General features: G+C 39.9%; 2 protein-coding genes across 2 annotated transcripts in view; one reads left to right on the forward strand and one right to left on the reverse strand.

Annotated features, from left to right (window-relative positions):
* NUFIP2 (nuclear FMR1 interacting protein 2) overlaps positions 1-11,525 on the forward strand; it is a 30,680-nt gene extending 19,155 nt beyond the window's left edge. Inside the window, 2 exon segments of the mRNA XM_027034563.2 lie at positions 816-848; positions 3,014-11,525. Coding sequence (XP_026890364.1) covers positions 816-848; positions 3,014-3,066 — 86 coding nt within the window. The 3' untranslated portion in view covers positions 3,067-11,525.
* A 672-nt stretch (positions 11,526-12,197) lies between these two features.
* On the reverse strand, positions 12,198-18,060 carry CRYBA1 (crystallin beta A1). Its single transcript, XM_015081422.3, has 6 exons — positions 18,030-18,060; positions 16,365-16,429; positions 15,276-15,394; positions 13,920-14,061; positions 12,836-12,978; positions 12,198-12,416 (listed from the first exon to the last, which is right to left on the reverse strand). Exons 1-6 carry the CDS (start codon positions 18,058-18,060, stop codon positions 12,269-12,271), a joined length of 648 nt encoding a protein of 215 aa, XP_014936908.1. The 3' UTR covers positions 12,198-12,268.
* Between the last annotated feature and the right edge of the window lie 2,779 nt (positions 18,061-20,839).

Consider the following 20,839-nt stretch of genomic DNA (forward strand, 5'->3'; position numbering starts at 1 on the left):
CGTGGAGCATGCTTGTGATTCTTTCTCTTGCTCTCTCTCTGTCCCCTGCTCATGCTCACTCACTTTCTCTAATAAACTTAAAAAAAAAATTAAAAAAGAAAATAAGAGTAGGTGTAGTTTGAAGAACAGAACCACTTGCCTATAGCAAAGAGTTAGGTAAAATTTTAATAAGGTGTTTTAAGCATCATACTTAATTAAATTTGGATGCTTCATTCAGAAGACTTGGGTAGCTCATTGGGTTATGATGGGTTGCCAAAAAATACTTCAAGGGCACCTGGGTGGCTCACTCGGTTAAGCATCCGACTTAAGCTCAGGTCATGATCTCATGGTTCATGGGTTCAAGCCCCGTGTTGGGCTCTGTGCTGACAGCTTGGAGCCTGCTTAAGATTCTGTGTCTCCCTCTCTCTACCCCTCCCCCATTCATACTCTGTCTCTCCTTTCCCCAAAATAAGTAAACATTAAAAAAAATTTTTTAGTAATAATGAGCTATTATAGGAAATATTTTATCTATAGAATTCTTCTGCATATCTTTGCTATTTGTGTAGACAGAATTGCTCTCTCGGTAGTTTGATTTCAGATAATTATTGACTATAATCAACCCTTAAGGTAATCTGAAGAATACTTCTTGACAATTCCAAGAGAATAAGAATGTCATGTCTGAGATTTAGCAGAACTGTGCTATTTCAACCCTACCTCTATCTCGGCAATAACCAGTCTAGATTTTTTAGGTTTAAAGAGGAAAGCATAGCTTTAAACTTTGCTCTGTAAAACTTACTGTATAAAATAATCTGCCTGGTTTTTTTTTTTCTTTGCAGAAATGGAATCTGTTTGGAATTTGCAGAAGCAAGGTAAGAATAGTTAGGTTACCTAAAATGTTAGTACTAATGACTAATTGGGTTATGTTTGGGTGGTAATAACATGGAATAGTTCACCTACCAAGTGAACAGTCTTTGTATTTTGAATTATTTATATCTGGGGAAACACTATAAGTGAAACAAGAATATATGAAAATACTCTTTACTTGTTAGGTGAAGAAACTACATTTTTCCCTCCTGTGAAAGTAAGAACATAAATATTTTTAATCTAGGAAACCAACATGAATAAGCGTTTCCACTTATAGCCAGTCTTTATCTGTTTTGTGTGGTAGACAAGTGGTAGCCCAAGAACTGAAATTCATGGTTCAGAAAAATACTAGGTGTCTTAGAAACCTTATTTGGTCTGTATATTCTCTGAAATAATAGATGGTTAAAAATCTTGGGACGCCTGGGTGGCTTAGTCGGTTGGGCATCCGACTTCAGCTCAGGTCACGATCTCGCGGTCTGTGAGTTCGAGCCCCGCGTCGGGCTCTGTGCTGAGAGCTCGGAGCCTGGAACCTGTTTCAGATTCTGTGTCTCCCTCTCTCTGCCCCTCCCCCCGTTCATGCTGTCTCTCTCTGTCTCAAAAATAAATAAACGTTAAAAAAAAAAAATCTTAAGAATAGCAAATTAGCTTCCTTTATAAACTACAAGTATAAGATGTGAATAGCAAGAAGGCAAAGGGACTGAATAATCCACATCTGGAATATTTGGAATTTTCAAAAATTTTTAATTGGTTATAATTATTGTGTGCTTTTCCAAATATTAAAATGTGGTAGCTTTGGAATACCTGAAATAAAGTAAGTTTTAGTCTGGAGAACTAATAGCTAATACATTTGGGCTTTCAGAACCCTGTAGCTGAATTGCATCCTATTTCCCATCTACTTTGCTAGTTAATATAAGTGAGAGATGTTATTATGTAAGCTAGAAAGTGGCAAGATTAAATGTAGGTTTCCCTGATTTCCCCCCAGCATTGTTCCTCCTTCCACCTCTCTCTTGTACTTAGGCCAGGTCTTTTGTCTAACACAGCTGTGGCCTGAATATAACTAGCAAGCTCTTAAATTATTTTGAGTTGCTTTCTGTGTGCTTTCTTGTTCAAATACAAGTGAAAAAAAGGTAGAACTAGAAAATACAGTCGGCAAAAGTAGACCTACCTATATTGACTGTAAGATGGCTATTAACTATTAAGAATGAGCATTATATTCATGGCAGGATGCTAGAGCATGGCTGTTGCAGTCCTAAAGAGGATATTATATTATCTCTGCACTAAATTAGATTGACTCTTAAGCTGAGGTGAGCTTGAGATCTTTAATATTATTTTTAGGTCTTTATATACTTTTCCGTTAGGTGACATGTTTTATTGGTTTCCTATTTTTTATTAAAAGTATGTATACTTTTAAAAATTCATATGATAGGCAGAAATGGTGTGCAATAGAATCATTGCCTCTCCAGAAGAGGGTGTAGCATACAGCTAAATAATTGGAATTCAGAAGAACAGTGGAATTTTTGCCTAGACATATTCTGACTATTTTATACTTTGAACCCAGGTGATCACAGGTTTTTACTACTGGTAAGAATAAAGACTGGTGGTTCTATGTGAAATTTGGAGGAAGGAAGAAATAAGTCATGTTTAGAACTGAACGGATAGTTTTGCCAAACTTAACCTGAAGTTTTTGGTGCTAGATACCAACTGGAACAGTTCCTTACTAGACAGTCCACCATGGTTAAAATAAATTTTGGCCTCATTTTGCTAAGAACAAAAATAAGTAAATCCAAGTGTTTATTTTAGTATTAGATTATTGATTATTGAAGCTTTTTTTGTTTTTGTTTTTTGTTTTTTGCTTTTTTCAAATGTACTGCTTTTATAATTGGGAGAAACACATTGAAATAACCCTTGTTAACTGAACTCAACCCCTCTCTAATCTGTAGGAGTTGAAGCCCTCACTGGTTAGAGGACCCTATTGCTGGATATGCCAGACTATTGGGTTGTGATCATACATGTGTTACTACAAAGAAGTGGTCTTTAAATTGTTTTCATAAAAAAAAAAAGAGGCAGCTAAAATGATGATGGTTATTTGGAATTTGTTGTGGAACATGGGCATTTTGGGATTCCAAACCTTATATTTATTTATGTATTTATTTTTTAACCTTCCTTCCAGATCCCAAAAGGATAATCACTTACAATGAAGCCATGGATAGTCCAGATCAATGAAGGACCAGACTGCCTATTTGTAACCTTTCTGCAGCATTAGAGCCACCGTTCATGGGGGACACAAGGCTTTTATGCTCCTAGATCTTCAACGCAGCAGAGGAACCATAAGTAGAATCACAGGATAATATATACAAATATATATATATACATATATATATATAGTTATTTAAAAAAAGGCAACTGAAAGTAATTAGACTTCATAAGGAATCAAAATTTATTTCAAGAGACTACACATGGTTATTTAATCTCCGGTACTGAATAGTTTTTTGTTTTTTTTTTCTTTTTTCTTTTGTTAGTTTTTGTTTTTAAGTGTGAATGCAAGTGATTAATGAATACAGACTTATTACCAAGCGTGGTTCTAAAGTTCCTGCTGTCATCAACTTGGGCAACAAATGACCCACTGGAAAGGCAAATCCACTTAAAAGATCTCTGTATCTTGTTCTGTGACTAAAGTGATACACTAATCACGGGGAACCCAGAATGATTCAACATTTCCCCCACTCCTCCTTTGATCTTTTGGTTATACTTTGAGCCCTGCGAGAATGCTGGATAAATGCCTTGAAGTTTGCAGGGGTGTATTTTTTTTAGCGAATATGATTTGCATGTCTTGCCAGGAGTTAAGCAGCCTCTGTGGGGTGTTGGGGAAAATTTTCTTTCTTTCCTTTTATTTTTCGTGGGGTGGGGATAGGGGAGGGCATTGAAGTTCTATAATTCTGGAATAGTTGGTGGTACATAGTTCACTTGGCTTTGGTTACATATTGGACTTTAACAAGTGAAGAATCCATGAGTGTCATTTAAAGAAAAGTTACAGAACAAACAATTGGCTTTAGATATTTAATATGGAAAAATATTCCTTTGCCCATATTTTAATGTAATTGTATAAGTGGGAGCAAAAATATACTCTGCTTTTCAACTGTAGGTGCTCCAGACTTGCTCTCTGTCACTAACACTAAATGTGCTGTTTTCCTTGTTTTTCATTGAACATCAAAAGAGAAACTTCTGTACCTTTCTGTAAATTCTCTTTTAATTTCTCAGAAATATCTAAAAGGGGAAGAAAAAACTCCATGAAAACTAGAAGACTTTTCATGTTTTTAGCCAGTGAGGAGGTGATAAACCCTGCCTGCAGAAGGTGTGTTTCCATGCAAACTATACTTCTGAGCTTATTAGCTTCTAATTATATCTTAATAAATATATTTTATTACTAGAGCAAAATGGGTTTTTTAAGGAAAATAATGTGAAATTCTGGAAATTTTCTTTTGGGCAGAGAAGAGCATTAGCCCTGTCTTATCATCACATTGCCATCCTGTTGCACTGCAGCTTGTATATAGCATGCTAAAATAAATTTTTTTTGTGTGTGTGCAGAAACTAAGGGTCCAATTTAAGATTGGGTGATGTTAGTGGCATAAAAACAAGTTCTCTGGCCTGACATAGCATCACATCACACACACACAGAAATTAGTATATCCATGTATGTCAAATACAGGTTAAAAAAAGCAGGGCATTTATACAGAGAGAGGTGTAGTCTTCTAATAAAAGTAGACTGGATCCCCTGGGGTATTTGGGGGAGAAGGTAACTACTTTTGCTCAAACCCTTTGCTTAAGAAATGTCCAGTTTTGAGCGACTGTAGTATGGATGAGTTTTCTTGTTTTGTTGATTATTTGAGACTTTTAACAAGTAGTTTGTGAAAGAAGCTGTTGGACTCAACTTAGAGTAGAGAAAATATCTTTAGTCTGGATTTCTGCCCTGCTTAGATTTTAAAAGTATAAGCATGGATTGCCAATTCCACTTGATGTAAACAAAACTTTTTATACATAATATATATATATATAATAACTTATTGTATCAGTCCAGGTTCAGAAACTTGTGGTAGGCCAGTTCCAGATAGTTTCATTTCACCTGTAAACTGTATCACTTTTACTGATATTGTAATTTTCAAATGTATAATATGTTTACAGATGTGCCCTGCATTTAGTCTGCCTTGTTCCTATTTTGATTTTTGTTGAGTCTCCTGCCTGCTTGCCAAAAGCTAGGATGCTTCAGGCCCATGTACAATTGAAAGCAGAGGCATCCTTGAGCTTTAAAGCATTGAACAAACTGGAAAATGCAACATACCACATACTGAAGTGAAAGAAGTCTGTGTTTTTGTGTTTTTTTTTTTTTAAATAAAAATTTTCAAAAAGTTATAAAAAAAAAGATATAAGGTTGATTAAAGGACAAAAAAAGACTCCAGTTTGTTTTATAGGTTTTAAAGTTCTGCTGTGTGTTCAATTGCCTTGTGTAACCACTTGTCGCCTTAGGGCCAGATTCCCCTGCACCCCCCTTCTTTTTTTAAAATGTCCATTTTGCTTGCCTGGAATTTAAAAGCTCTTCTGTCTCACAACTCACAAGAAACTTTCTGGGTTTGTGACATAGAGGTTGAATGAATATATATTTAAAAAAGAAAACAAAACAGCCCCTGTCTAAATTGGGCTTTTTAATTTAGAGGCAACACTTACTTAAAAAATATCTTTAGAAATCTCTTGTTGCTTTTCTACTTCCCTTCCCATAGCCCTCAGGCCTCCATGTTTAGAGAAGCCAAAAAGAATGTATCCCTTATCTGTTTGTCCAAAGGTTTTTGAGAGTCTCACTTCTAAATGAAACAATGCAACATTTCACCCTGATTTTCTCCACTGAAATTTCCTTGATTATATGGTTAGAGATATATAGTTAGGAATGTCTCTTTCTGGGAACCCTAGTGCCCCATCATATTGTCAGTATTTTTGGGCATTGGGTAATGGACTTAATTGCCTAGGTACAAGCAGGACTTTGGGACAAATCTCCTTTGTGCTGTTTGGTAACACTTAACTCTACTTGTCGCAGTCTTTCTCCTTAGGTCCTCACACAATTCCTTACAGAGCACTTATTAAAAAAAAAAAAAATCTGAAGAGTTGATTTGTTTTCTGATTATTTTTGTGTAAGCTTCTAAACAAACTTCAGCTGTGATTAATTTAGCACATTTAAATAACATTAATGTGTTGTTTGGTATACAGAATTTTCCTTCAACTCAGAGTATTAGTACTGTAGCATAAACCAAATACAGTCTAGAGGGGATTTTTAACATCCCTCCATTATAAAGACTGAAAAAGGAGTGTGTGTGTGTGTGTGTGTGTGTGTGTGTGTGTGCGTGCGCGCACGTGCGTGTGTGTGTGTGTGTGTGTGAGGGACAGATGGAGATAGTAAAAATTAGTAAATGAATGTGTGTAAGACATTATATTAGTATTCAGAGAATGAACTTGTATTTATTTTGTGCCATTTGTTTTCATTACACAGAATTTAAAAGTCAGGTGGTTTTAATCTTAAAAAGGGTAGTATTTGAAAAATGGCACTAAGAATGAAATCATGACCTATTTTTTTAATAGCTATGAAGATACTAATTATGGGTGAAGATTTCTTTTTAAATCTGTCTTGATTGTAGGCTTTTGTGTCACATACCACTCTCTTGTAGATGTCTTGAATAATTCCCCTTCCCCACAAAAGACAGGGTGTATTTATCTTTCTCTTTATTCGCCCCCCCTTTGCTGACCTGAAGTTAATTGCATAGCCTTTCCTCTGACTTTCTTAGTAATGAACTTTCACATGAAGTATATTTACAGCATCTGTAGTTAGCCCTTCCTCCTCCTTTCTGGGAGGGGATAGACAATAATTAGGAAATTTGTTAATGCCAGTTTGTTTTCTCTCGGAATAAATGGCTGGAGAAGTTCTCTCCATTGTAGAATTTTGCTGTTCCCCTAATCATCTGCTTACACAGTCATTCAAAATCTGCAAAAACTTTATAAAGGAAAAAAAGTGCTGCATTGGTTTTTCAAATAACAGTTTCTAGGCAAAATCTGGCAAACCTCAGTTAGGAGTATTGTCCACAGTACAAAATGTGTTTTTTCACAAAACACTACATAGCAGCAGTAGTTTCATACTCGGTTGTTAATCTTGTGACTATCCCAATTGGAGGCATCTAGTGGTCTATCTTTTAATGAAAACTTTTAAACACAGGAAAGCCATTTAGTGTAAAATTTTGTGTCCTACCCAGTGGCCACAGGCAAGGAAAACTGGAAGAGAACTTTGATTTTAAATTCTAAATAAGGAGAGAATCATTCAGTCAAGGCTTTCTTCAGAGAACTAAATTAATAAAAGTCCCATTTCCAAGGATTAGGAGTATAGTTTATGCCATTGGGCCATATCAACACAAGATCCTTGTATACCTATGCTAACTGCACAACAGGACAGATGCATGTTATGAACAATAATTTTTGTGGTCAGGTCTGTTGATGTGGTACTAGTTGAATTAGATTCTTTGGGTGGGCTGTGTTCTTTAGCAGCCCTACCCATAACTTAACCTGCTGGGTTTTGAAAGAGGGTAGGATTTGCTCATCTGTTTTTTCCCCCAAGATTAGAGGGGCAGAGGACAAGACTAGAAGTATGTGTGATAGCTGCTCGAAGTTTGCAGATACATGGGGTATCATTAGTTCTTAATGCTGATGTTATTTTTATTAATGTGATTAATCAGCAGAGCACCAGGATTATTTTATGGTGAGAAAGATGGGCTTATACTTCGAATATCTTAAAATGTCTCTTTTTAAATATACTTAAATGTGTTCACATGTTTGAGAGCCAGGACCACCCTGGACTGGTTTTAAAGAATGATAAATCATTGGCCCCCCTCAAATGCACTGCTTTACTGAGTTTTAAATTTCACACTGTTTTGCTACTCCATATGAATAAATAGAATTTTAAGTTGTCTGCATAATAGAAACACCCAGGGAAACATGAGCGGTATGTTGCTTCTGCATTACTGGGAGTGTCCAATAGCAGTTATGGGCAAGACACCTATGGAACAGCCATCCTCACGTGTGATGGGATTGCTGATTCAGACTTCTCTATTTACCCATACAATTTTGCTTATGTCCAGAGTTCTAAAGCCATTTTATAATACTGCAGTATCCCTTTTCTACAGCCTTACTAAAATAGCTACAAACATTTTCCAGTTCAGTTTCACTTTTGTTGTATATCAAAGTTACACTCTACAGACCAAGAAACCAACTTGAGGTAAATTATATAGCTTTCCATATATCCTTTTTTCCTCAGGTGCTAAACAAAGGCTCCAAAAAACGGATACTGCTTTAGTAATGTCTTTTATTCGTAAACATTTCTTTTGCTAGACAAAGATTTGGTGTTAACAAAAATGGTTTTAATATGTAAATATGAATGAATGCCTTTAGTTTGCCCCTGTTTGTCATATTAGTCTTGTTTCAATTATCGTCTGTAGAGGAGGATCCTTTCATAATCTTGAATACATTTCATTAGGAATTGTTGCATTTTTAGAGTGGAAATACAACTGTTTTCTGTCTTGGATTAATCCTGCTGCTGCTATGAGAAACTGAAAATCAAGAATGTGATGCACTTTTTACATTACTATATACCATACCTTTCTAAGTTGCTTTGAATACCTTTCCTGTAGCACAGCCACTAACAAAAGTGAATGAATTTAGAATTTTTCTTCAGGAGGGAATCAGTACAAATAACTATTTATGGTATTGGCCTATGAAGGGCAGTAACTTAGGAAAATAAAAATTCTGTTAGTATTACGCTTTTTGGCCTTAAAATGTCTTCTACTACTGAAAATCTTTTAAATCTTAGTTTTGTTTCTATTATTCCCTCTCTCTGCCTCAAAAGAGGATTTGGGAAGAGTAGCTTAAAAGAAGTTTCATTGGTTGTTGCTGATTTATCTTTTAGGAAGAAAATAATTGTTTACTACATAAGCTGGGGACTTATTTTTTGTTTGTATTCAGAGGAGAAATAATGCCATCCCGAGCCAATCAGATTTCGTGTAATCAAATCCATCAAAACTCAGCTATTCTGCTTCTCTAGTATATTTTTACTTAGCAAAGATAAACTTACATATAGTAGGAATGCTACTTGACAAGAGGAAAAGTCATTTCTCAAGCACATACCTAGACTTGGAGGAGACTGAACCCAAAATAATGGAGGAAGAAACACCAAATGGGGTGGAGGAATATGAGATATGTGGTCCAAAGCTATCTGGTTATATTTTGATGTTGCCAATATTGCCAAGCCAAAATTTTAATTTGCTTATTTAATATATTTGTTGGCCAGAGATCTATTTTTATATCAATGTGCCTTGCATGTATATTAAAAAAGTTTGGAAAGGCCATGTAGTAATGCCTGAGATAGTTGATGGTTCTTACCACCACCTCACTAATTTTTATGCAGTATGAAATGCTCATTCTATCGCCCAACTGGTGCTCTCTGTTTAAAGTTCTAGATCTTGTCACAAACTGGAACTGTTTTATAAACTGGGGAAGTGATTTAATTTACTTTTTGTTGTTTCTTTTTCTTAATCTGTTAGTGGCTGTTCTGTAGTGGGAAATAGTAAAAAGGATTCTTCACTCCCTTTACCCCCTCAGCACCTTCTTCAAGTAATGTGATGACACCATTTCTTGTGTGCTTTGAAAAAAGTTTCAGCTTGCTGTCTCCTTTAGTGTTATAAAAAAAAAAAAAGTGTTATGAAAAGCATTGTTTGCAAAATCTAGGGAGATAATGGAGTCCACTTTAATTTGGAATTCTATGTGAGCTATGATCCAAGTTATTGGCTCTTTCCAACTTAAAAATTTTTATTGTTAAAGCACCTTGGCTTAGAAAATTTTAAATATTTATGTCTGCAACAATTGTCTCAAAATAATGAACTGTGCAATTCTTGTCATTAAAAAAAAAAAAAAAAAAATCTGAACTCTCCCTAATGTGACTTGTTAGTTTCTCTGTATTTCCTGCCAGTGTAAATGTGAAAAGCTTTGCTTGCATTACGTTTTAGAAATGCATTTTGCACACTCGAATTCTGCTGAAGCTCCATGAAAAGGTTAGATCTAAGTAGATGAATAAAGCTATGCACATGTTTTGAAAGTTTAATTTGTGTGTCATTACCAGAAGTGACCTGTCCTTATTACTTTGCTGTTCTTAGCTTTACCATCCTTAGAAACATGGCTCAAAGTAATAGTTCTGGGCTAGCTCATCAGTGGAACTAGAAGAGAGGAAAACTGGCACCTATTTTAATAAACTCCAGTTTGAATGAGAGCTGGACTTGTATCTACTAAAGGGCTTTTCTTGAAACAGGGCAGTTTTATCAGCTTTACAAACTTTTGGATGCTCTTCCTCGTGGAAATTTTGGTTTATTTGGTCAAACAGAAATGGAAGGTAATTCAAACAAATAAGAGGGAAGGACCTTTGCCACATGGAGTTCTGTGACAGTTCTGTCTTAAGCCTGGTTTAAAGGTAGGATAGCCTTTTTACCTTTATTGCTTTAGCACATGTTTGGTTTTACTGAGTGAATGACTTGAGATTAGAATCATTCAACTGTTTAAAGTTCAAAGCACAGGTTGTTTTAAAGATAATGTGTATCTTTTAAAAATTGCCCAAGCTGATTAGAATAAGTTTAGGAATTGGGCGAATTTGGTTAAATTGCTGCAGTCTGCATGTACTAAATAGCTTTACTTCACATGTATGTGTACTTAAAAGATTGTGTAGATGTACTGGCCAGGTTTGTCAAATCATCTTTTAAAACATTGTTTTGTAATCTCCTTAGGGCTTTTATAGAAGAGGCTAATAAGCTTAAGTAGAAGATAATGCTAGTGGTATTTTCCCCATGCTCCTCAATATAAAAGAAATATTTCTGATTTGTAAGGGTTTTCCTACCTATAGAGGAGGGTTACTTCTCTGTCATCAAGTATGCTCTTACTGTATGTTGTTGACTTTGAAAACCGCAAAATCCATCCTTCTGAAAGTGACAGTTAAAAACTAAATCTAGTAGTCAAGATTGGAAAAGTAACCCATGATGGCTGGCCTTAAAAGGCATAAATGGGGGAAGTGTAGCATCATCTTAGATGATATGGCTACTCCTCAGCATCTGTCACTAGTTCACTTATGTTCAGTATGTACTGAAGGAGCAAAATAATTTCTGTGTCTTGTGTGCATCAGCACTTATGAGCTGAGTTACCTCTTCTTGATATGGGGGAAAGGATACTTAGTGGACTACAGTTATGTTGGAAGGTGTTTTTCCTTCCCTCTCCCAATTAAGATTTTTTTCAGTGTTTGTTTTGCCCAGTCAGAAAAGATAGGCCTTTTCTAGATAAAAGAACAGTGGCCAGAAATTTACCCCTTTGCTAATTGCTTAGGTATTTGCCATAGCTGTTTCTGATGTCATGGAATCTGAGGAAGTGTCAGTTACACTATGATCTTCCTTTATTGATGTCTTACTCCATGTTCAGTGTTTTAAAAATATAAATTACAAACACTCTACATCCATACCCAGATTTACTTATTTTATCAAAAAAAAAAAAACAAACGAGAAATTTGTAGATCAAATTAAGAGACAATAAGTGTACATTGTTGAATAAAAAATTTTAAAGTTTCAGTGGTGTTTGCGTTATCTTTTGTGTACTTTAAGATTATTGCCTTGATAATGACAATTTTTTCAAAGGGTCAGATGTACATCTTAAGTGTACCATGACCGTATGTCATGGCTTTAAAACAAATCATACAGGTTATCAAAGTGCTTAGAATTGGCGTATTTACTGAAAAATCAGCAGTGAGAACAGCTGTCCTGGTTTTTTTGCATGCCATTGAGCCATATGTTCTAATCAAAATAAGCCAAAATTGAGCTCAGCAATTAAGCAACTAGAATAAGTTGCCAAGATTCTGGGTTTATTTGTAACTTTATGTAGAAATATATGGCAATGCCTACTTGAAAAACTTCCTGAGTTTGTTTAGCATTGATTTGTCACAAGTTGAAAAAAATCAGTGCTGACACCAACATATTAGAGTAGCTAATGAGAAGAGATGTGAGAACATTTACAAGTGTGTCTGTCACTATGTAGACTGATAGACTTCATATGTTTTTATGTTCTTTGAGTTAGGATAATTGTATCTGGTCTGGTGAGTGACCTGCAAGGATACAAAAGGGAATTCGGAGTTTTACCGAAGCTTGTCTTTATAAATTCTCAGCCCCATGAGCGTGATTTATATAAAAGTATGGTAGTTAGTTCAGTCTACACAGTTGTTGTTTTTAATGACATTTATTGTGGATTTCAGCAGCTAACATAAAACTCATTCTAGATTGCTTAGCAAGGTTTCTCTTACTTTGGGGCTTTTAATCCACTACTGTTGGATACGGCGAATCGATTGAATCTGGGAAGTCTGGGCGTGAGAACCCCACTCTCTCCAGTGTTTATAGTCTCCTCCATGGTGGTCACATTCCAAGATATATTGATACCCACGGTATCCAGGATACTGGTAGCAGACCCAGCTAGAAAATCCAAAGCACATTAGGTTATTAAAATTAGGAACCTGGTCAATACCTGGCCAGGAGCCTCTTTTCTCAACACAACTGATTAAGAATGCTTGTAGGTTAAGAAAACAATAGGCATCCTAAATGTGCCAGGCACTGTTCATGAGCATAATATGGCTACAGCTAGTTGAAAATGAACCTTGATCATGAAAAAACGTAAAAGAGTAGTCAGCATAAGTGCTTCCACAGAGGAATGTTTGAGAGGGCCAACAACTTGAAATTTGAATATTAGTAATAACTACAATGTGCCATCCATACCAATTATGATCTAATGTATGAAATCTGATAAGATGTAACCATAGATGTATTAATATTCACAAGGCTTACAGTTGCAAGAGTTACTTTGAAATGTACCCCAACCCTGTTTTTGCACTTACGCCCCACATTGTATCTTCATGGAACCAACTTCGTTGTTGAGCCAACCCATGGCTTGCAAGGAGGGGTAGTCATCACAGATCTCCCATTGGCGTCCAATGAAGTTTTCCTTCTCAAAGATGGTAATCTTCGACTCCTTATGATTCTGTAACCCAGAAATTTTTAAAAACCATTTGGCATAAGCATTATGGCTGTCATCTTAATTCTTTAATTACCATATTTTTCAAATTCAAAACACTTCTGGTTTACAGAAGGAAGTACATGATCATTGATTGTAAGAATATTGCAGGCAATATGGTGGTAAGAATTAATCCTGCCCGATCCAGTTTAATACCATAATATTTAAAATGTACAAATAATGGACATCTGGGTGGCTCAGTCGGTTGAGCTTCCAACTTCGGCTCGGGTCATGATCTCAAGGTACCTGAGTTTGACAATGTGGAGCCTGCTTCAGATTCTCTGTCTCCCTCTCCCTCTGCCCCTCCCCTGCTCGCACTCTCTCTCTCAAAACTAAACATTAAAAAAAAAATGTACAAATAACTGATGTGGTACTTTGGGACAACAAAAGACATGAAGAAAATATAATAAGAGCAGGGAAAAAAGTACTTGCAGCAAACAGCCAACCAAGGGATTAATATTCACTAATGTGAGAAAAGATCACAGAAATTAATAGAACAAGTAAGCCTGTGTGTGTATGGTGTTGGAAATAACCTAAAGTCCAGTAGGGGATATAAACAGTACACAAACATTAAGGCTGAGACTATCCCGTACACAGGCATAACTAGCTGTCAGTTATCCTACTGCGCTGTAGAATATCTGAGCTCTTGAGTATCCACTTCCTGGAAGATCTGAGCTCTTGAGTATCCACTTCCTGCCACCCTTGCTTTTAGCTTAATGAAAATACCTCTTAGTGGGGAAAAAAACAAATGGCAAACTTGGACCAGTGTCTTCTCTTTTATACTTTTATCCTTCCTGCTGCATTTCAGCATAACTGATGAGAAGTAATACTAAATGTCAATCCATCTGTATACCCTCTCTTACCACATCCCCCCAACATGCACAGAAGTGAACATTTCAGAGACTCACAGCTGAACAGATGGGGCGGAAGGACATGAGGCGCTCAATGTGGTAGGCATTACTCCCACTCCAGGCATCCCAGCGAGGGTATTCTCCTCTCTCCAGGATAAACTGTTGCCCACAGAAGCTGGTGTGCTCATAACCAACCCAGCTGCCAGAGACAAGTAGTGACGTTTGATCATGGTGTTCAGAGCCTGCATGGCCTCAGGGAGAAGGCATCTTTTGTTTTAGGTGTCAACCGTGGGGTAAACTATCAAGCCAATTCCAATAGAGCCATACGACGAAGTGATAATATTTATCACAAGAGGTGGGGAATGAGCTTGGCAGCTGCATTAAGCAAGTTTGTAGATGGACTATTTGTTTTGGGATTCTCCACTGAAAGGGTCTACTTCACTGACCTGAGAAATGTGTATTAGCAAAGTCAGTCTCAAGTTTTATTTCCTTTCTCTCCAGGTTACCTTATTCTCTACTTGGAGCTCCAGGTTCAGGATCTAGTGACTGACTATTGCTTTGGCTCCAGCCAAACCTATTGGCTTCTTCCTAAGGAAGCAAAGGGATGAACAGGCAGCTGATGGATTACTAGTCTCTTGTTTCCTTTTAACTTTGTGGGTTTTCTCCTACCGTCACACACCTATACCTTATTTATTAAAACACCTCAGATCAATTTTGTTACCGATGATACCTTAAAGTATTTTACTCCCTTTAAAGGGTTAACTCAATTTGGTGGTGAGCAACTTGTGGAAGCCTATCCACTGCAGAGCCAGTTTTGCTTAGGCCAAAGGAAAGCCCTTTCCTCATGTTTTCAGGCTGATGGTAAAGGCCTCAACCTCCCTGCCAAGAGTCCGGAAGTGAGAGTCTAACTTGCCAAAGATATTAATCATCAACAAGAAACTCCTAAAGACTCACTGGGAACTCATATGGCTCTCATGTTCTGGGGTTGAGTTCCTTCGCACATAGAGAAATTAGCCAGTAGTGGCTGCCCTGGGACATGCAGGAAAGGAGTTAGCTGTAAAGAGCTTGACAGTTTCCTCTCTATTTTCTGTAGACAAGAAAAACTAAAGGGTCTTGTGGCTATTCTGAGAAAATCCTAGGTAGCAGCCTATGGGCTCTAGAGGCACAGATCTAACGACTGTCACTGCCCCACCGCATGGTCTGCATGTTTTTACCCCCTCTCCAATCTAGCAAGCAACTAGGAACCTCCTGTTCCTTCTAGCTTTGCGTTACTAAATTACACATGTAGTGATTTCTTTTGAGATTACTTCCATAGGGAGGCCTGTCTCCAAGAAATGACTAGAGTCTGGGTGAACATCTTTCCACACCCCATCTGCAGAGACCACAAATAAGGACTATGGGGTCCATACTCACGCGCCACATTCCACCTTGAGAGACCGGACATTATCAAAACTGCGCTCAGAGACATTTGGGCAGGAGCTGGTGAACTCCATCCTCTTGCCCTGGAAATTCTCCTGGTCATAGATGGTTATCTGAATGGAATTGAAAGGGAAAGAGCTAGAATATGGTACCTCAGGAAGAACAGAGGCCCAGGTCAAGAGCTTAACTTCTGTCTGACCCTGTGTTTTCCATCACTAGCTATAGCCCAGGATGCCTGGTAGGGTCTCTTCTGGTATAGACAGGATAGGAAGGAATTTGAGTTAATACCATTGGTTGGAGGTGTTTACATGCCCAGGGATGTACTGTGAGGTCTTGCTTATGATGGGAATGGTTTGCCAGGGACAATAGCTAGCCCAGTGGACAGATCAAGGACTTGTGGAGTCATTCCACCATGCTCCCTGCAGAAGTGTGGCCCAGAGGCAAGGATTCTGGGTCCCAGGCCTTCCTGTGGATTATTTCTTATCTTCTCCAGCCACATCCTCGACAGAAATGGAAGGTATAAAGGGAGAGTTGTGATAAACCCCTTTTATACCTTGTACTAGAACTCGGCTCTTGAACCTTGGCTAGAGGACGACCCTCAAAGCTGTGAGCTGTCCTCAGAGTTGACCCAGTTGAAGGGACGTTGAGGAAAACAGTGAAAAGCTGAGTTTCAGCCACTTCAGGAAATGGTTGCAATCAAGTTCAGGTTGGGAGTCAGGAGTCCTGGTTTGGGATCTGGTGGGATCTCTTCGTTTCTGGGCCCCCGGTTTCTCCATGGCATCATAATCCACTCTGGGCTGCTCTATTTTAAGATGACTTTAGTAGTGTGGTGGAGAGGTGACCTAGAAAACTAGGTATCATTTGGGCTTCCAGGATCATCCTTCTGTCTAAATGGGGTATTCTGGAAGATCCATCCTGAGACAGCATCTCAACGGTGGGTAGGCCCTTCCCCTAAAACTGGCATTTGATTGGTCGGTCATTGTTGCGTGGAAAAAACACAGCCCTGGGGCCTGCTCTGTGGCAGGATCTCATACTCTGCTCTGTGGAACTACTCAATATTCCATGTGATGGCAGGGAGCTTACCTTCCATGGCCCCACGGACCCCGGCATGGGGTTGGTTTGAGCCATCTTGGTGGTTGGAAGGGCTTCTGGAAGACAAAACACGTATCAGTGACTTGGCCTCATGGGGAGAGGATGAGGTGATAGAGCACAGGAAAAGGAAAGGGGGCATCAGGTCCAACAGATAGACTTTGGTTAGGATCCTGGCTCTGCCTCTCACTAGTTGTTTTCCATCAGTAAAGCTTCTGGGTGCAGTTATTGAAAGGATTAGCAGTAATACAGGTGAAACACCGCACAGGTGACATGACCTCTTGATTAGTGTGGCTGTCGCCCTCTTGCCTGCCTCCAGGAACCCCCCTATGGGGGGCAGCATTGCCTAGGTCTCAAGCACCCCAGTATAAACTCCTTGGCAAGCATCTAGCCCAGACCCTCGTATTACCAGTGTGTGGTCCCCTCCCACCTGGCTCCACACAGCCTCCAGCCAACCAGCCATGCATGACCAGGCCACCGTTCCCTCCCTCCGTCTCTGTCTTCTAGGCCTCCCTGGCCTTGGCCTGGCCTCCTCAGAGAGACATTGCTGCTTTTCCAGACTGTGGTGAATTGCTTTCTTTCCTGATTTCTGGCACTCATTAAGAGTACCGACCTTTCTATCGAATGTGTCCTGGGTGAACATCTCAATGGCAGGGTCTGGGTCTCCTCTGACTGATCGATGTGGCACCGTGCTGAGCCCCAAGTCCGGGCAGTACGGGGTTGTGGGGGAGGATGGGTGGCATCGGAAAAGACTTATTGAGGGGCGCCTGGGTGGCTCAGTCAATTGAGCGTCTGACTTCAGTTCAGGTCATGATCTCGGGGTTTGTGAGTTCGAGTCCCACATCGGGCTGTCTCCTCTCAGTGCAGAGCCGGCTTGGGATCTTCTGTCTCCCTCTCTCTCTGCCCCTCCCCGGCACATGCTCTCTTTCCCTCTCTCTCTCTCACTCAAAAATAAATAAACACTTAAAAAAAAGAAAAAGACTTACCGAAGGAAAGTGAGCAAGAAAAGGGGGTAATGATAGCCAACAGTGGCTCACTCTATGCCAGGCTCTGTTCTAAATGCTTGATATGCATGAATACATTTGAGCTTTGCACCAGGCCTATGAGGGAGGTACTGTCATTATCCCCATTTTACAGATGAGGATACTGAGGCTCATAGAGGTTAGGTCGACAGAAAAGATGGTAGGAAGTGTAAAAGGAAGGAAAGATAGGAGGGAGGGGAGGAGGGAACGAGACAGGCAGGTTTCATGGCTCAGAACAGCCATTCACAGCCCTTCTTTGGGGCCAGTGTTAGGCCCAGGGACTGATGCATGTAAACTCTGTGATCTATCTTTCCATTCTGAACCTCTGAGTAAGTATTTCCCAGCTCCTGCCCCCCATGGCTTCTCCCTGTGCCTCAGGAAGCTGCTCATTTCTTGGAGCCCCATGCCCCCTCCCAGCCATAACTGCTAGGCCAGTGGTTATTGCCACATAAATGGCACTTGCCACTCCTCTTGGGGTGGCGAGAGCAGGCTGCCTCCCCACTCCCCGTGTTCCCTACTCTCCTCTAGCCATCCTCCGAGTCTCTGACCACAAGACAGAAAAAGCAGGGCCCCTCCTGGGCATGTCTCTGCAGGGGAAGGAATGGAAGGGCCAGGACACCTGCAGGGCCTTACTCACCCAGCTCCTGCTGCACAGTCTGGGTCTCCATCTGGTGCCACTTCCTCTGCGGCCCTGCCCTTTATAGCCCTGTGGCCGATGGCCTCTGGCCCTGTCAGCACTCTGCTTTCCCTCTGCTTTTGTTCCCCCTGATCCCCAGAGCTTTGGTGCTTCAGCCTGCTGGGCAGGCATCCCTCAGGCTTTTGTTTAAACTGGGGAAACAGAAATCCAGAGAGGCCCTGCTGCTGAGGGCAAGGCTGGGGGCTGCAGACCTTGGCTGCCGTGGTCTTGATCTCAGAACAGCTGCGAGGTGAGGACAGGCCCCCGTGTGAGTGCTTGTCCCCTACCCCTCTCCAGGCTCCTCACGCTACCCTGGGACCTTCCTAAGACCCAGGTCATACCTGACACATCAAAACGCACCTCACTTCCCATACAGGATATACATTTTTGTTGTTAAAAAATAGGAAAGGCCTATAACAGTTCTGAACTTCATTAAGACAAAGAAAAGAAGGTTCACTGTGTTCTCAGGAATCTTTCTTATACTATATCTATATATAAATATGTAAGGGCTGGATTCAGTTATGGTTGACTCGTAGACAGGAATCTCTCCATAGCTATTTTATTAAATATTCCTTTTAATTTTGCGCTTTTGTTTTAAAAATTTGGAGCCAGTAAATCTTTCTGGGCTGTGACTATATTGTTTCAGGACCTTGGAAACCTCACAGGCCCGAGGTACTATGCCTATAATATCCTAAAGATTCAAATGATTTCTCTCTGGAAGTTCGGGGTATTTGGTGAGATTAGTGTAGGGGAATCATTGGCTTCCCCAGAAGCCCTGAGGGGAGGATGTGTGGCTCAAATAGCACAGCTGCTCTGAGGAGCAGAGGCTTGCAGTGGGTGAGGAGGGCTTTGAGGCAGGCAGACACAGGTTCAAATCCCAGCTCTGTTGGCTAGGTGATTCTGGGCAAAGTCGCTCAGTGTCTCTCAACCCCCCAAAAGGAGATAGTATCTACCTGACACGTTATGGGGTTATTATTGCTTATTACTCTACTCTCTTTCTGGTGACAGATACTGGAGAAAAATTCCATGGCAGCTTGGAGAGAGGAAGGACCTCTTCCCAGTAAAGTTCTCCCAATCCCTCTGCCAATCTCTCTAGTCTGTGACTCAAGGTTCTTTGGAGCCGCTTTATCTTAGAACCAAAAACCAGGGAACAAGTTCTGATATATACACAAGTATGTGCAGATTTGGGTAGAACATTCCAAACATACAGGTCTGATGCTAAACACAATGTGCCACCCTGAATGTTTCTGCTGCTGGATTAATTGGTGATGTCTGGATCAGGGGCTGGCAAGGGACAGAGTTGACTTGGGGATCATGGTAGGTTCTGGCCAGCTGGTGACCATGCAAGGGCTTATGGAACCCACTGTCCATGGCTGGTGGTCCTTCCTCACTTTTCCTTCTCTTCCTCCGCGGAATTGGGGTCTTAGGGAAATACCTATTTGGTCATCTGTTCATTCATTCATTCATTCATTCATTCATTCCCTACCCCCTGGACTGGCCTAGGGACCCTGCAGTGGTCCCTCATGCACCCTGTACTTCTCTAAGTATTGCATTGATAATGCTGTAGGAATTACTTTAGAAACTAGAAATATTGGGCTCCAAGGAGGGAAACTGAGGCACTCAGGGCTCAAGTAGAGGACAAAACTTTTCACAGTATATTTTTCTGTACTTCTTGGGTTTTGAACAATGTGGACACAATTTCTATCAAGATAATTAAAGCTATTTTTGAAAATAAAAAAGCTGATTGTTTAAGTATCTGCTTCTTCTATTAGACTTCATGCTCTATCAGGGCAGGGGCTTCATCCGTCTTGTTTGTCATTGTATCTTCAGTTCTGGGCATAACTCCTAGCTCAATAAATACATTTTGAGTGATCGGATAAATAAATGAATGACATCCTCTGATGAGGTTTTGCAACTCTGGAGGCACAGAGGTAATTCTGATATAGTCCTTACCCGAGTGACAAACGACCTGCATATGTTGTCTTTGTGCTTCATATGCTCTCAGCACCTCAATGTGGGAGTTTTACACCCTATTTAAGTGTTAGTATAATGAAGACTGATTGAGCCCGTTTTTAATTTTTACAGAAAAGTGGGCTTTTATGTTTGGTCAAGAAGCTCAAACCCACACGCACAAAACTATCATGTGTGTATGGAAGGGGGACCAGGGTTACTGTGCAAACAGTTTACAAATATCCATCCAATATTCTTGGAGTCATGAGCAGCCCTAGCCTGTCTTCTCTCTGCTTTCCTCAACTACCTAAAATCCGAGAAAGCTGGAGAAGAATTACCAGGAATCCAACTAACTGCTATGCTTTCCAAATATCACCCTATTATGATTTTTAACCACGTTCTAGAGAAGTCTCCCTCTGGCATTGCTTGGCACTGTGGCTTCACATGCCCCATGATGGTTACAGCATGGGCACTTTGGCCCCCACCACTGTCTCTTTCCAGGAAAGTCAGGGAAGAGCCACTCCAGGAGTGGAAATGAGGGAGCACTTAGTTTGTAATTCTTTCTCCCAAGCTGGGATTGGGTCTCTCCTGTTCATCCTTTTTTTTTTTTTTTTTTTTTTAAGTCTATGTATTTATTTTGAGAGAGAGTGAGCGTGAGCAGGGGAGGAGCAGAGAGGGAGGGACAGAGAGAATCCCAAGCAGGGTCCATGCTGTCAGCACAGAGCCTGACATGGGGTTTGATCCCACGAACTGTGAGATCATGACCTGAGCTGAAATCAAGAGTCAGACGTCAAACTGACCGAACCACCCAGGTGCCCCTC

The sequence above is a fragment of the Acinonyx jubatus genome, chromosome E1 (genome assembly GCF_027475565.1).
Source record: "Acinonyx jubatus isolate Ajub_Pintada_27869175 chromosome E1, VMU_Ajub_asm_v1.0, whole genome shotgun sequence".
Classification (NCBI taxonomy): domain Eukaryota; kingdom Metazoa; phylum Chordata; class Mammalia; order Carnivora; family Felidae; genus Acinonyx; species Acinonyx jubatus.

Bases quoted from the DNA above. Each gene is read 5' to 3' on its own strand.
- CRYBA1 (XM_015081422.3), bottom strand. From the start codon at position 18,060: ATGGAGACCCAGACTGTGCAGCAGGAGCTGG. The intron at 16,430-18,029 runs GTGAGTAAGGCC...TTTGTCTTCCAG, and splicing joins GACTGTGCAGCAGGAGCTGG to AAGCCCTTCCAACCACCAAG. The intron at 12,979-13,919 runs GTGAGTCTCTGA...TCTGGGTTACAG, and splicing joins TCCGCCCCATCTGTTCAGCT to AATCATAAGGAGTCGAAGAT.